This window comes from Cynocephalus volans, chromosome 12 (assembly GCF_027409185.1).
Source record: "Cynocephalus volans isolate mCynVol1 chromosome 12, mCynVol1.pri, whole genome shotgun sequence".
NCBI classification, from domain to species: Eukaryota; Metazoa; Chordata; class Mammalia; order Dermoptera; family Cynocephalidae; genus Cynocephalus; species Cynocephalus volans.
The window spans coordinates 55198904-55215473 of NC_084471.1; the positions used below are offsets into that span (position 1 = coordinate 55198904).

General features: G+C 37.3%; 1 protein-coding gene across 2 annotated transcripts in view; it reads right to left on the reverse strand.

The window, feature by feature from the left end:
* Positions 1–377: 377 nt before the first annotated feature.
* Positions 378–16570, reverse strand: part of MSRB3 (methionine sulfoxide reductase B3) — a 198488-nt gene continuing 182295 nt past the window's right edge. Inside the window, exons 6-7 of one of the 2 annotated variants that reach the window (XM_063075719.1) lie at positions 10791–10888; positions 378–3405 (exon numbers count right to left, since the gene is read on the reverse strand). In XM_063075719.1, coding sequence (XP_062931789.1) covers positions 3238–3405; positions 10791–10888 — 266 coding nt within the window. In that variant the 3' untranslated portion in view covers positions 378–3237. Of the gene's footprint in view, positions 3503–10790; positions 10889–16570 lie in introns of both variants that reach the window. The other variant, XM_063075720.1, reaches the window with a different exon arrangement.

The window sequence follows — 16570 nt, forward strand, 5'->3', positions numbered from 1 at the left end:
ATATTCTAAGTAAAAAAATGCACAAGCTGCTGAAGATTTTGTTGAGGTGAAGCGAAGGCTGAATAATTCTACAAATGTTTCCCTTTCCTCCAACCTTTTGGATCCCTGAAGGTCTTTCCCTGGGCCTCAGGTATAGAGAGTTGGACTTGACCCTACAGTCAGAGCCCCAACTTCCAAAGGCTCCATCAGTAAAAGGCCCTCTGTACAAATTACAGACATGCCAGCGAGCAAAGATGTAAACAGAGCAGTGCACTGCAAACTCCAGTGGACAATTATGTATCTGTGCTAAAAATAAGAGGAGTCTTTAGGAATCAGAGAAGAAAACATTTTTATAAAGAAATTTTATTGCATAATTTCTGTATACAATAAACATAGGAACAGAGTTTTTAATGAAAGTTTCACGTCATTTTTCAAAAGTTTTGAACTGTCTGGAGAAAAATTATTACAAAGCTATCTAAGGTAAAAATAATATTTGACCTTCAAAACAAACAATAATCCCCTTCGTCATTTGTTGTATTTAAAGCAAGACATTTTGAACACAATTAATGTGGAGAGGTTTTCAAATTGCTACATCGTTTTCACTAAGAATTTAAATGCATCTCAGAAGTGAAAAGTTTAGACACATAGAAATGTTCCCTAATACAGCAGACACTGCTGCTTTCTTCAGGTCCATTCCACATGACTTTATGGACAGACACACTGTGTGCACGCCAGCAGAATCCTGCGTCTTCTGATTCTACAATAAGAGCTGGAGTGCAGAGAGGGAAAGTCCCGTGCATTTCCTATGTTAAATGGCGTAACTCCACAGATCACATACACCTCACCATATTGACTCAGTTCATTGCACTCCATATCCTGCAAAAATAAATCTAGTGCTCGACAGCTGACATTATTGCTCACTGACGTTTTAGTAATATATTTCTTTAACATAAGACAGAAATATACTGAAATTTGATACCACTTAAACCCAAAAGCAATTTGGAATTAAACCACATGCATATACCCCACTTTTTTTTTTTTCATGGATGTTGCACTTTTCTTAAAGTTGGTGCTGGGAAATGTGGTAGAAGAAAAAGTAGCTTTCCTTAAAACAAAGACTAAGGATTAGAAAAGGAGGATTTTCAGAGGGAAATGTTAAATCTTACAATAAAAATGAAGGAACAAGGACAATCCAGTGTGTCTGGGTAGAGAAGCGCTTCATTTATCTTCCTCATCTACCCCAACGCTGTGGCTCATATCCAATGGACCCTGGAGGAGGCCAACACACATAGCTGGAGCAGTTGTGAAGTGCTGCATGTGCCTCTGAAGGATGGACTGTCGGCTGTGACAATGCCCTGAGAGACCCATTTCTTTAGCCACCCCCAAGTGGGATCCTTGGATCACTGGGAAATGTTGGGGTTCCCTCTGTGAGGTTGGAAAAGACTTCTGGGATGGTCTGGATGCTGATGGCCTTTCTGGTTTTCAGTTTTACACCTTATTTCTGAGGGGGGTGAAGCCTGTAAATTCCAGAGTGACCCCAGGGCCTAGGATAAATCTGGATGCTCAGAGAACTTCTTATCTGAGCATCCAGATAAGAGTGTGACTATCTCAAATTGTAAAGTTGCAGCATACATGACAATGAAAAGTTGCCAGGATGTCAGGGCCTCACTGGAGGTGCCTGTAGAGACACATAAGAATGTAGACATGGCACACTGACATTTTGATTTGTCAAAGTTCCGTTCTAATTTCTCATTGTTTCTTTAAAGTTGTCAAGTGTCCTCTTATTTTTGTCTTGGTGCTTACAAGAAAAGACGTCAGTATTAATAAGTTTTCAAAGATTTAACAAAATAATATTTTTTTAAACCACATTTCAGGATTACCATTCAAAGTTACAAACACAATATACATGAGTCACACACAGTACCTTCACACCTGGCTACAGCAATATCATCTTATATCACTATTGCTCATACTTGTGAAACATTATTGCGCAAAATGACATCCACTCCACCAGACTAAATGTTATAAAGCAACTGAGCACAGCTTCTCAAAGTAAAACCAGCCACATTGCTACAAAGGAAAATTTCTGGCTCTTGGCCCAACTGTTTCCATACCAATCAGCTAAGTTGAACTCTTCTCTGCTTCTTTCCATTTCAAATACCTGGGCTTCAGCCTTTGAGGCAATAAGAACCAGATCAGTTTAGTTTTACAACACTGATCTTAATTATATAGCAATATAGTAATTTTGCCCTGAGTGTCAATACATTTTACAAATATTATGAGTCCCAGTTTATACATGAAGAAATAGGCACAGAGAGGCTAAATGGCTTGTCCCTTGTCACACAGCAGATTAGTCAGGTGTGGAACTTGAGCTCCCAGCTATTTGTATTTTTATCCCCAACATCTTTCCAGAGGTCATGTGATGCTTTGTGCACAAGGTCCCCTGCTTCAGATTCTGTTACTTGTAGTATCCCATCAGCTTTTCTGCCCAGCACTGGAGTTTTTAGTACCGGAGACTTCATCCTTGGTCTTCTTTGCGCTCTCATTTCCACTGCTTTGATGAAGTGTGGTGTCCACAATATTTTATTTTACACAACGAACTTTACCAAAATTCCCATCCAGCTGCAGATGGTGTTAGGTGTGGAGAGAAGGACTTATATCTTTTTTGTGAACTTTGGACAAAATGGGGATCAACATTTTACAGTTGTCTTACTTTCCACTGTTTTCAATGGAAAATAAAATAAAGTAAAATAAAGGCCTAATCATGAGGTAATGTTTACTTCTCTGCCACAACACTTGGTGTGCTCCCTCAGATCTGGCAACAATTTAACATAAGGAAAGATTTTAGACCTTCACACCCTTTTAGTGAGAAAAAACGACCTTAGCTCAAACTTTCCATCAAGCTGAGAAGTCTCATAAGATATCACTCCACCTTTACTGTAGGTACAGTTGCCTTAAGGCCATATGTCTACCAGGTCTCGATGCTCTGCAATTCCAAGCCCTGGTGTCTAGATTGCATAGAAATCTCTATTTTCATGTTTGAAGACCAAGCAAGTGGGTAGAAACCACAAAAGAAGTTATGTGCTCAAAGAAAATAATGCCAAAGGGTACATAAGGGCTTGTGAAGGAGTTTCACAAAGCTATCTCCATTTGCTAAAGCTATAAAGAGTTCTGGAGCAAGTCAATGGCAAAATACATTGATGGCCAGAGCCTCTGTTTAAGCAAAAGAAGAAAAACATCAATAGCACAAAACTGCTCTTATAGTTTTTGAAAAAATATATCTATTAAGATAGACAATTTTAATTTTTTTAATAAGCTGTGCACTAAGTACACTTTGTTTCCTTCACTCTCCATTACTCTACAGCTCCGCTCTGTCTGCCTGGGCTGGGTTGCCGACCCCGCTACCTTCTTCAGTGCCGCTGCTATCTGCAGGTGTGAAAGACAAGGAAGCAGAATTTATGCAGTATCTTTTACCAGTTGGACGAGGTCCGTCATCAAAAATGTGCCCAAGGTGAGCACCACACTGAAAGAGAAGAACAAAATGTAAGGGAAAGTGTGGACAAACCAGGCCTTGAGAGGAACTCACATTAAGCAGTTTAAATGGATGACCAGCCTGTAGAGAAATGAGGGAAACCATCATGGATGATTTCTAATCCGCCTGTCAATAGCTGCAAAGATGGTTTCTGGCAGGCCTTACGCCACATGCAGAGGATAAAAAACACTAGAATTATGCATATCAGAAATCATTTAGGATCCACTTTATTTTTTGATCTGTGAAGTCTCTCAGCCAGCTGAAAAATGACTGCAATAATTTTATGAATTGAGTTGACCCTTGATCTCCCCTTGTAAGAAACATGGCAGAATAAAATCTCTCCCCTCAGTATTACTTTTGGTTTTGGATGGGTGGGTTTCAGATATGCAGAAGTCCACTGTAAAAGATACTGTTTAACTGGCCATGACGGAGGTGATGTTTGCTTTCATGGGCAGTAAAACTTAACATCAGACAAGCATTGGATGTTCTTGGAACCCAGCGGAGCAATGGCAAGGCTCAATTTATGTCACGGTCACCAGGGCTGCGAGTGTAGCAAATGGAAACATCTCTAGCCCACACAATCCTTTTCTCCTGGCTTCTAATAGGTGGAGTGTCATGATGGCTTCTTTACCCACATGAGCTATCATATGTGGAGAAGGGATAAGTTGTTTAGCTAAAATCAATGCTACTGAGTATCCAAAAAGCTGGAGGAGAAGAGTCCTAAAGTTCAGAAAGAAGCAGAAGGAGGAATGGTTGGTTATGATGGTGCTTAAGAGAAATCAAGCCCAGAGAAAGTTTCTCCAAAAAGGCTGCCTGACTGAATAAAGCCCTGCACTCCCTGCTTCAATGGTGGGTGTGGCTCCAGGAGATACCCAGCATATGTCACACTTACCTATCACCCACCCTTTCTCAACAGGGACAGGGGTGAAGGAGATGGAGACAGTGTACCACATTCAAACAGGCTATGAAAACACTTCATTCATCATGTAACATGGAAACCAAAGCCTAGGGTAAATGGCTTCTATTTATTCATTTGACAGATATTTATGGAGTGCCTGCTATATGACAGGCACTATCCTAGATCTGGAGATACAGGCCACATCCCTGGCCTCATAGAGCTTACATTCTAGTGGAAGAGACAGACAATACCCAGGAAAACAAGTGAACCATAAAGCATGGTAGATAGAAATCAGTGCTAAAGAGGAAAAAAACTGGGAGGAGGTGATATGAAATGTCAGGGTTGGGAGTTGACATTTTAAGTAGGGTGGTCAGGGGAGGCTCCCCTGGGGTGACTTTGGAATAAGGACCTGAAGGAAGTAAATATCTAGGGGAGAGCATTTCAAGGAGAGGGAAAAGTCAAGATTTAGGTAAGAACATGATAGAAAAAGCATACAGATGAATTATTAATTAATTCTTCACACTGTACTGGTTCTATATATGAAACAAATTTCAGAGGGAAAGAGAGTATGAATTGACAAGGAGCTGGGGCTAAGATATCAAATAGAGATGAAGAGAGAAATGAGGGAGGGTGCTCATTACAATGGGTAGAACTAGAATCTCAGTTTCCCAGTTGAAAGTGTTAAATTCAATTCTCAAGGATTCCCTAGTTATTAATAAATAGCACAAATAGCAACTTTGACTATATGGCACTTCCGTGTTAAAAGTGCATTCTTATTTTACTGCCAACATACTGTGAGAGCTTATTAAAGAACTAAAAATGAACCCTGAACTGATTTGATCTATTGCCTGGAAAATATGAAACAGGCCTAAAAAAACAAATCTTGCATTATTTTACCACATTCTATGCAGGTTTAGGTAATATCAAGGCTGACAGCTCAGATTGCTTTTCCTTTCTATAAACAACCAAGGCCAAATTTTCAGGCATCAGCAGCTAAGATGCACCAGTAAAAACACACATGTTTACCCAATAGACACAGGAAAATGCCCATTTCTGCCTGCCAAAACAGGATGCAGGCTAACAGAAACTTGTGCCCTCGGTGACCAGGGTGTGTGCACAATTATTGATCTCACATGCTGCCCTGGCAGGTTAATCACTTGGCATCTGAGAAGTGAAGTTTGCACATAAAAGCCTTAGATAGGAGTGTGTGTGTGTGTGTGTGTGTGTGTGTGTGTGTGTGTGTGTGAGTGTGTGTGTGTGTGTGTGTGTGTGTGTGTGTATGAGAGAACTATCTGGGCAAAATAAATATTACCCTTATTAATCACTTGGGCATATTTAGAAAACTGTTCTACCAACATTACTCCAAAAATAGAGCATAATAAGGATATACCTGAAGCATTTGGGATTAAGTTATACAGTCTTCATTTCCCCAAATAATTTTTTTAAAAATCCAGATTACAGGAATTTAATCTGTTGAACTGAGTTGGTTTTCAATCTGTAGTTTCATTTGCTAATCTGGAACTAGTCTTCTGGTTAAACAGAAAGGAAAACACAGATTCTAGATGTGTCTCTAATCCAGGCAAAATAAAATGGGAGAAGAGGAAGAGAACTGTAGTTAGGAAAAGGCAACAAAAATCATTTGGAAACAAATATATGGGTTTGGGATAGTGTGGGGAAAGCCTCTGAAAAGGTGTGAGTCCCCTAAAAATGATAGTGATGGATTTCATTATGCTTGCCACAAGGTGTTCTGGAAGATGCAACATTTCAAAACAGAAAGGTATTCATTTATATCGGGGCCACCACAAGCATGCCACCTCACTGCCTGCAAAACAGCAAGGCCATTTTTGAGTGAAGACTAACCCCACAGTGCTTAGTGCTTCCTCTCAGGTATGCCTCATCTCCCATAAATGACTTTTACTCAGTTTCTCTTAAAAGTGCATAGGCCCTGAAGGCTCCTCCCTGACGGGAACACACGTGGAGCCCATTCTTTCTAGCTTCTAGGCCTGGCTGAAAGCTGGGATGATGAGTGGAAGTTGTCAGTGATGCATTGTTTCTTTAGCTGCCTGCGAGCTCTGCCTGCCTGGCCCAAGCCAACTGGCACTGTGTTGGGATCTCTCAGCACACCTGGTTATAACTGAAACAAACTGATTTCCCAAAGAAGAAATCTCTGAAATCTGCTGTTAATGATTTATTTCAGAATAGAATCTTTGGTGTGCATTTTGAAAGTTGTTTTTAATGATAATGTATTTTATAAGTAAATGCAAACTATACCTGAATATTCTAGTCCTCCTTTTGAAGAAGTATGAGGTAATTGTTTAAAAGAAAAATTTTAAATTCCCACAGGAATCCTTTATCACCTAAGCCTCCCATTCAGAAAAGTTGGCAACTAAAGAACCTGCAGAGAACCAAGAGAAAGGACCCCCCTTAAAAAAAGTAATTGAACATCAAATTTAACATAATTCCTTAAAACCATAATTCCTGAATTTAAACTCCTGACAAAGTGTTGCTTAATGGGCTGGGGTTGGAGGATTAAGGAAAAGCCGTCAAACAATTATTCACAGTAGTCAGCTAAACTGGAATAGAAGCAATATATTTTATCACTAGCTGAAATATAAATTAAATAAAATTAAGGAAAAATTCTTTATAACTGAAAATTGTTAGGGAATGGCTGCAGCCAGAGGGAAGATACATGTGCCCACCAGAGCAGGCAAATTTAAGTTAAGTCTTCTTTGGAATAGATACTTGGAATGTAATTACTCAATTCAGTAGGTAGAATAGTGAAAGAAAGCAAATAAGATTGCCACAAAAACCAGAATGCAGCAGGGTAACCTATTTCATCCACAAGCAGCAACCATAATGAGGGTACCACCCTTGCTTATTTTCTGTGTTACAACTCAAAGACCAGGCAGCATGCTGGTTTCTTATACAACAATTCTTTTAGAAGAAACTGACTACAACACTTCTCAGGAAAGTGGCAAGAAGACTGAACTGATCTTAACTCTCTCAATAAAACTTTACTAAAAACATTATTACCTGAGAAGTCACTGGACACATGGAAAAACTACAGTGTACCATGTAGAGGGAGTAGATTACAATTTCTACACAAATATGAGGCCCAATTCATTGCATTCATGGTCTGATACCCACCACAATTAAAAGGGGGGGAAAAAAAAAAAGAATCCTAATTACTAAAGCAAGAATTAGGGACCAATAGACTAGTGAAATATTGCCATATTGCCAGGCAAGCGGGTTGAGTCTATTGGTTTTGTTCATGGAAGCTCAGTTTATTTGCAGAACTGGGCAGTAAAAGGGTCTTCATATTTAGATATTCCATCTTTACCACAAGGAAAGAAGTACTCCACATAATATATCCAACTGAAAATGTCTACGAGATAATAAATGTATCTAATAGATTCTTCGTAACACAAACCACATTGATATAATTCAGTCCAGAGAAAAGAAAGACAAGCCATGTGAATTCAAAATACAAAAATTTTAGAAAGAGGAAAAGCAAACTAGAAAGGTTTCCCAGAACATCTCACCATTAAAAACAAGCAATCCTAAAAAAAAAAAAGAAGGGAGAAATTGTGAGAAGAGACTACATAAACTGAAAAAATATAAGGTAAAGAAGATAAACTGATAATGAAAAATAGTGATAAGAATGAGATATTAGGGAGTAAAGCACAAGTGATTGCTCTAGTATGGCATCCACTAAATCAGTTATTTTTGTTGAAGTCAAGGTAAAAAGGATGCCTGATAAAAAGGAAAAGAAAAAACTAAAGAAAATTATAAAACAAAAGGAAAATAAGCATATATGTAAAATACACAAATGAAATGACAAAGAAACTGAAATGAAAGATACCCAGCACACTTTAATTTAGTGTGCTAGTGTCATACTTAAGTGGCAGACATCCCCCGCTCTGGCTACATGGTAGAACAGTCCAGCATATGTATCACTGTGGAACCTGATTATCTCCTACACAGAACTTACTTTGCAAAGCATGTATTTTAATCCATGTCTTAGTGGAACAAATTTCTCTCCCTCTTCTCTTTAAATTTAAGATGTTTATTTAAGAAAGGGTCAAAGGGTTTCTAAATATGAGAAGTGAAGGTGGTGGGAAAAGAAGCCAAAATGGAACAGGTCGGTGTTAGTTCTTCACACAACTGTTAGCAAAAGACCCAAAGAGTGGTAATAGTTAGTCACCTTGTCCAAAGGGCCAAGAGCTATGCTTGGTTTAGCTTGACATCTTTTATGAATATTGTCTAATTTTGGCATCATTTATGGGTTTCATTTCTCTTTGGTCACTGTAGGGCACTTTCATAATGATCTTTACTTGAGTTCTGATGTTATCTCTCTGGCTGGCATAAAGAAAGGAGGAAGTTTATTCCAACTGTTAATTATAAGAATTAGTCACAGAGAAATCAGAGAGTTGGGCTTTAAGAAAAGTTGGTATCTAATGTCTCACTTTATGCCTCACTTTTTCTGTGCCTTTTAAATTTAGTTTTCATAGGACTCAATGTTTGAAAATGGATGATAAGTGAAAAGGAGAGTAGCAGTCATATAGTAGCCTTTAAGGCAGCTTAAAAAAGAAAAAAAAAAAATACTAGCCTTAATAGAGATAAGTACTATGTCTCTTAATTATAAATTACTGTGTACCATCCTACCAATAGTTACCTTCTTGTCAAATACTTTAGATTCTTGCGTAGATAGTCTTAATTTCTTTTTGTGATAATTATAAAATTGTCAATTTAAATTTGATTGAATTGAAAACTGAATTGCATTAAACCAACTGCTGGGGTATCATGGGATTTTTAAAAATTTTAATATGACTCCAGTCTGTCCGTCTGTCTGTCTACCTACCTACCCAAGCACCATAAGGAGCTCTGGAGCAAGATGACCCAAATTCAAGTCTCAGTTCTGCCACTAAAATCCACATAAATTTACCCAAGTTTAATTGTCCTCTTTGTGCCTCAGTTTCCTCAAATGTAAAATAAGGGAGAAGAATAGTACCTACTTCATAAGGTTATTGTGAGCATTAATCAGGACAGCTTTTAAAAATGCTGCTGTTCAAACTGCACCCAGTCCAATTAAATTAAAATCTCGAATGGTGAAACCCAGCATCAGAAAGTTCCACTATCATGCCCAGAGACTCATTTCTAAGAAACAAGAGTGAACTGAAAATGTGACTTGATAAAATATGAAGTCTGCTTGTCAAGGGAGAGAGTCATTCTCACACCTAGATGACAGTAAACTTGACAGCCTTATTTAAAAAAAAAAGAAAAGAAAAGAAAAATTCATCAGAGGCTTATGTTCAAACCAATCTTTCTCCTTACTTGGTAGTAAATATGCCACCTACTCCCTAAAAATCTTGTGCGTGATGAAGAGGGTTAAAGAAAAATGGAAAAAGGGCAGGCAGAAGAATGCTGAGGGTGGCCCATATGACAATCACTTTGCTATTACAGCTGCTTGATTGTGCCCCTTTACCTTATATGCGCAATAGACACCCCTCAACAAAATACTCTGTAGTATCAATGAATTTCGATGCCATAGTACTCAGACTCTACATTTAACTTAATTAAAGCAGATTAGAACAGGACTACCTACTACAGAATACGTAGTTGCTCTTATTCTGTGTACAAGGAGGTTCTAGCTATGTCTCTGGGTTTAAGCACAAGATACCCACAAGTTCAAGTCTCTTGATTGAGGTTGACAGATTAACTATTTTTTCCTCCTCCTCAACACATGCTCATTTTCTTCCTCAGAGCCAGCATTAATTTCGTTAGAGCAGAATGGGCAGAACTAATTAGAACATCCTTGGAAATGAGGTATACTAGGAGAAGCAGAGGAGGAACGACCTCAACTCACATTCTCACTCTGTCCTCATATAGCCCACCACCACCTACAGCCTCTCTTTAACCTCCCTCCTCATACCCACCAAAGAAAAGCCTGGAGTTTTCATTGATGGTGTTTACATCACTGCCATTAGAGTTAGAGGCATTATGACTGAATAGTGGGTGCACAGAATTGAAAGGAGAGGGGGATTATCAAAACACCAGGCTGTGTAAGATCACACAATGAAATCTTCATATGCCCCAACAATAGCGCACTCCCCACTATAAGGAGTCAATTAAAGATTTTTTTTCTATAAATGATTTTATTTAATAGTGCTGAAGCCAAAGACTTATATATCATTAAACTTACTAAACACCTGAAGACTGAGATACCATTCAGACTTTTATCTAGACTTCACTGTGCTTGTCTGTTCCTCTTCTGACCAGTCACTTGGACTTAGTGGCTATATTTAGCATAATCAGGAGTCTTGAAAGGCTTTGCAATGCAAAGTGAGCCGCATATTGGGTTTTCAGGTGGGGTTAACTGACCTGAGAGCAGCTTGTTTCCACCCTGTGCATCCCGTAGGAAAAGTCATCTGTAAATGTGATTGCCTCAGAACTGATCACATCATGGAATGAAGGCCAACCTGGGGCAGAGCAGGCACAGGAACCAGAACAGAGGAGAGATACATAGCCTTGAGTTAGAATGCAGTTTTAAAGAAATACTAAGCAAATAATGTAAATCCTTACTATATGCATAACTTTTCAACCTGAAAAAACAAAAAAGGTCAAAAGCTGAAGGATAATATATTTTGCAAGAGTACAATTTTTTAAAAGAATAACCCTTTCCTCACATCCACATTATAGTTGCATTAGGGTTTTGTGTTTCATGAGACATTCTTAGACCATCCAGTAGTTTTCTAGGGCATCCCCAAACTTAGAAAGCTCTCTCTCTCACCACTTTTTCTCTTGTCTTCAGAGTCACTGGGCATGGCCCTGAAGCACTTTAAATCTTCCATTACAATGTTTTCCAAAACACAATCAATTAGTCTGGTTGTTAACTTTTCAACATTTCCATGCCTCTTTAGAAAGCATGCTTTTTCAGAACTTAGTTTAAATGATTAAAATAAAAAATGAATATCCTGTTGTCTCCATCTTAATCTAATTTCCTGGGATGGAGGTATCTGGAAATCATAGCTTCTATCTGTTTTATGGGCAAGAGGTTTGTTCACTTCATAGGAGAAATTCATACAGCAGCATTCCTCAGGCATCTCTAGATAGCACCTTCTCTCAAAGAGTATCTCATTCCAGCTTTCAATTTATTCTAATGATTTTTAAAATATATGCACATTTTAAGACACTCAATGGTAACCTTCTAGACTATATGATTGTACAACTGTTTTGAGTGTACAGTCAAGTTTTATATTTAATACTTAGGGGTATGTTTCTACATATGAAAATATGTCTGGAGTTTCTAAACTGAAGCCTGCATCCCCCAAATGATGAAATAGATGTGATGTTGCTGAATCGCTGGTGTGATTTTTATTCTTTTTCACAAGCCAAATTTATTCCTGCAGAAAGGAGGAAGCCCTTTCAAAACACTGTGCTTTGTATTAATACACCTATTGAAAGAAAACAGAATGCAAGCTTCAACAATATGATTTCCAGTTTCAGACAAAACAAATTACTGCAGGCCGAGTTTTTATAAGAAACTTCCCCAAGCTCCTTCATCCCCCAAGTAAGAGTGTAGCTTTCATAGCCAGTGCTAGATTTAACACCAGGAGTTTAAACACTTTCCAATTCTTTGATTTAAGCTAAAGATTGCTGCAAATCATCAGGAAAACCTTAACCTTCTAGACTATAAAATTTCACAGAAATTAATTATGCTGAGACACACTAGCATTCTTAAAAAAACTCATCCCTCCATATTTTCTAAATTCTAAAGATAAATATATTCTAGGCTGTAGTATTTAGTTTACAATGATTACTTGACACATTTAGCTGTTCTTCTTTGTTAAATGACAGAAATGTCAACTGCTAGTAAAGACAGGTTTAATGGAGATATTTGAGGGCATTGAAAAATAAAGTCATTTATCCATGAAAAGAGAAAACATTCTGTATTTTATTTTTAACCTTCGATGGCATAACTCATTTGACTGCAGTTTAAGGCAACTAATATTATGAGAGGACATACTTGGTTCAGTAGTAAACAGGTAAAGAGATTTAGGAGGATTTTTGTTGTTCTTTTAAAATTTACCATAAAGCTACCTTCCTTCCAACACACACACATTTTCCTATTTCTATTTCCAAATAAGTATGGAGAAATATATATGTGTGTGTATATATTTTTTTCTATGCTACCTCTGCATCTTATATATACTTATCTTGCTCTGTTTATCACACTGCATTTGTTATTTATTTGTTTTCATGCTTTCCTCCCTGACTAGGTGGTAAGCATCTTGAAGCCACAGTCTAAAATCGCTGAGTATTCATTCTCACTGCCTATGGTATCCAGCACAAAGACACAGTTCAAATGTGTTTATTAAACTGGTTTACAGTTAGTCTTAAATAAGCAAGTGGGATGAATAATTACAACTCATCAGAGTCCTACAGGAAAGAGAAAAAATATAATCATACTCCTTTTTTTATATACTAGATAAGAAATATCAATGTTAATTTCTGACTGTAGTATCCAACTTGGCTCAATCACTATAATTCTGTAATTGAGCCTATGCAGGTGGAAAAGTAGCCTTATTACATATTTAGGATGGTAGAAACATGAAGATCATCTAGATCACTTATTTACAGGGTTTTGGGGGGAAAAAGCAGAAGGATATGTTACCTGCCAAGGTTAAACAGGCAATAAGTAGCAGAGTCAAACCTAGATTCTGGGTATTTTGACATTAGGACTCTCTTATGTTCCACTTTCTTCCTCAATAAGAGTAGAGGCCTTTCATTTGAACACTCTAGCAGGAAGGAGGTTGCAGGTTTTAGGAAACACGTTGGCTGTCCTGTCTGGGTTAGTTGAGAGTTGCATTGTTGCATTTAGGGGCCTCTGGCCGGAAGCAGACAATGAATGTATCCTGAACAATAATGATTCTCTTACCTTCTAATGACTACTGTGGGTTGATTGAATTGTGTTCTCCAAAGTCCATATATTAGAAGCTTCATTCCCACTGTAACTGTTGAGGGTGGGAAATTCTATTATGGTAATTGAAAGGTGGGGCCTTGAAGAGGTGATTAGATTGTGGAACCATGCAATAGAAAATGGATTAAAAATGGTGGTTATGGGCGTGGTTAGGAGGGCTTTAAAAGGAGAGTGAATGAGGAGGTTAGTCTCTCTCTGCTCCACCATTTTCACAATGTGATACTCTGCTGTCACTGTCACCACCACCAAGCCTCTCATCAGATGTGTTCCCTGGACTTTGGACCTCCCAGCCTCAGAAATTGTGAGCAATAAATTTTGTTTTCGTTATAAATCACCTAGTTTCAAGTATTTTGTTGTAAGCAACAGAAACGGGCTAATACAAAGACCAAACTGTTCAAAAGGAATGTCCAAGAGTAATAATGTAAATGATGTAATCTACTTTGAGACATATATAATTTTTTAAGTTCATTTATCTAAAACAATCAAAAGACTTAGAAACTTAACCTTAGGTAGTAACATTGAGAAAATTGTCAATTATATTTGAAGTTTCTTAATTCTAATTCTTTCCTGAGAATTGTGAATCATCGCCTGCTAAAGATTTGGCAGGGAGTGGAGGGCTGCTTTCAAATGAGCTGTTGAATCATACAACTATACATTTCTACCAGAATTAAATATTTACAGAATTTCCAGAAGACTATATTCAAGAATAGAGCAGGATGAGGTGAGGTAAAATGGGGTGGAGGTTCTCAAAAGATTTCAATGTTTCTGGGAAACTGTTGACACTTTCATAGTTTGTTGTTTGCCATGACATTACATAAACATTGGAAGAGACAACTAAAAAAATTAAAAATCAATAAAGACATTTCAAAACTCCCCAAAACTTAAAGTGTCCCTTTGCACTGCAGAAGAAATTCAGTTTTCAAAATTAGATATGTCACCCTATCTTGATTAATGGAGAGAAACCATGTTGAAGACTATAACCCCGTGTGACAAAACAAATTTCAAAAGAGAATCATGGCTAACTTCACCCATAAGGTTAACATAGGAGAATGCTGAATTTCTTTGTTAGATCTCTCAGAAAAACTGAACTCTTTAGAAAGAAAGTCCATCAGAAAAGGTAATGAGTCCTTAATGACAATCAAACTAAGAAGGACCTTCACCCCAGAAATAAATTGTCTTGGTAGAGAAGCCACAGCGACGACAGTGCTTTGAAAACAGAATTCCCTCATCATGTGAAAGTATTTAAAGGAGGAACTATTCACTGCTATAGAAATCCTCAAAAGAAATTCTGCCCCCCTCTCCTAATAATAAGGAAAATACTTCAAAGGGTGATAGGCAAAGACTGAAGCAATCTGCGTCTTGTTGGGAAAATTATCTTAAGCAAAAGGGTAGGGGAAGGGGAATGTGTTTATGTCAGTTTTGACATTAAAGAAAGATCATCTATCCTCCTTTCTCTAGGATTTTCCTTTTGGTCTTCTCATCTAACAAAACATTATTTGTTTTGAATGCATTCCATGCACTTTTTAAAAGAAAAGTCATGTGAAACCTGTATAACAGAGTTGGCTTACCTCACCCCCAATACATTCCTTTGTTTTTGTTTGATGAGGTTGGATTTAGGCCTATCATCATTCCATTTCAAATAATATGAATTTTGCTTTTTAGGTATTAGCCTATTATTATCAAGAATACCTTATTTTTAGTGAATAGGTTAGCCCCTCAAAGAATTCTTGACTCCAGATAGCAAATAAATACAGGTATTACAACTAAAGCAGACAAGCTGAAATATAGCAGTTCTCAATTTTATTTAACCATCAGCCCACACTAATATGCAGATATAACTTAATACTTCTCATATAATGTGAAGTAAATCCAGAATATGCTCATTTACATTTCGAATATATGAGCAAATGTCCAGATTATTACTACTAGCTCCTTGGTACTTGCTACCATCTACACTAGAAATGGATTTTTTTAGATTACAGTAAAAAGAATTATTTCCCCCCAACCCATAATGTAGCTTAATAAAGCTACCTCTACTTGCACTCATAAATGAATAGTCACACAGCTTTCCACAAGTAGTATTCTGTTGACAAACTTTAAATGTTTTACTCCAACTGCCTCCTGAGAAAAACTTTCTCAGTTCTTTATCCCAACCTCTACCTCTCTTCAGAAATCTTTGAAACAAATTGTTAAAATTAGCACCATATTACAAACAATTTGAAGCCAATTCCATCTGTATCATGTCTAGAAAGTTTGGTCCTCATTCCTCTTCTGTTTTTTTAACAAGCATTGCTATACAGCTCCCATTTCCCCTAATCCTCCCTTGACCCCCAAATACAAATTAGAAACACCTTGGTAAATTAACTACGTGACTCATCAGAAGAACATAGCATAAACTACCCATGAACAAGAATTTATTGAATTAAAAGGTAATTACAAATACTTTGTTATCTTCAAATGTAAAATAAGTTTGAGCATAATTAATCCCAGTTGGGCTTGGGTGATGGTTTAATAATGATGATATACGAGTATATTTGACCGCAGTTTTGGTGGGACACATTGGAGATGCAGATCCATATTTTTGTGTGTATACTAGTTCTCATACCTCTAGAATTCTAATGCCACATTTCAAAATCTGTTCTTTTTGGTTTTCTAGCCAGAATCTGTTAACCTCACTGACCACAATTTACCTCAAGACAAATAATAAAACTCTTTACGAAGACCTCCTGCTAACAAGAATCGTTTGAAGCTAAGAGCCCCAATTCTTGCCAAATCATTCACTTGAATTCAAACTTCAAGTATAACTTTTATCTCATTTTTAAAATAATTTTCTATTCCCTCTCAAAAACCCATTTGGTTTCCATATAGTCTTCCAAAAGTTTTAGTAATCAACCAAATATATGCATTTAGTAGAAAATCAAACAGTATAAGATGCCTCATAATGAAATACTCCCTTTCAATCTGCTCCCCACCCCAGCCAACCACAATTAATAGGTTTTCTGTTTAATTCTAAAACTATATATTTATGCTATCTCTTGATTCCTTCATTTTGAACCTGTGCTGTCCAATACAGTAATTACCAGCCTGTCACAATTTAAATTTAAATTAACTAAAACTAAATAAAATCACAGTTCCTCAGTCACACTAGCCATATTTAAAGTTTTCAACAATCACATGTAGC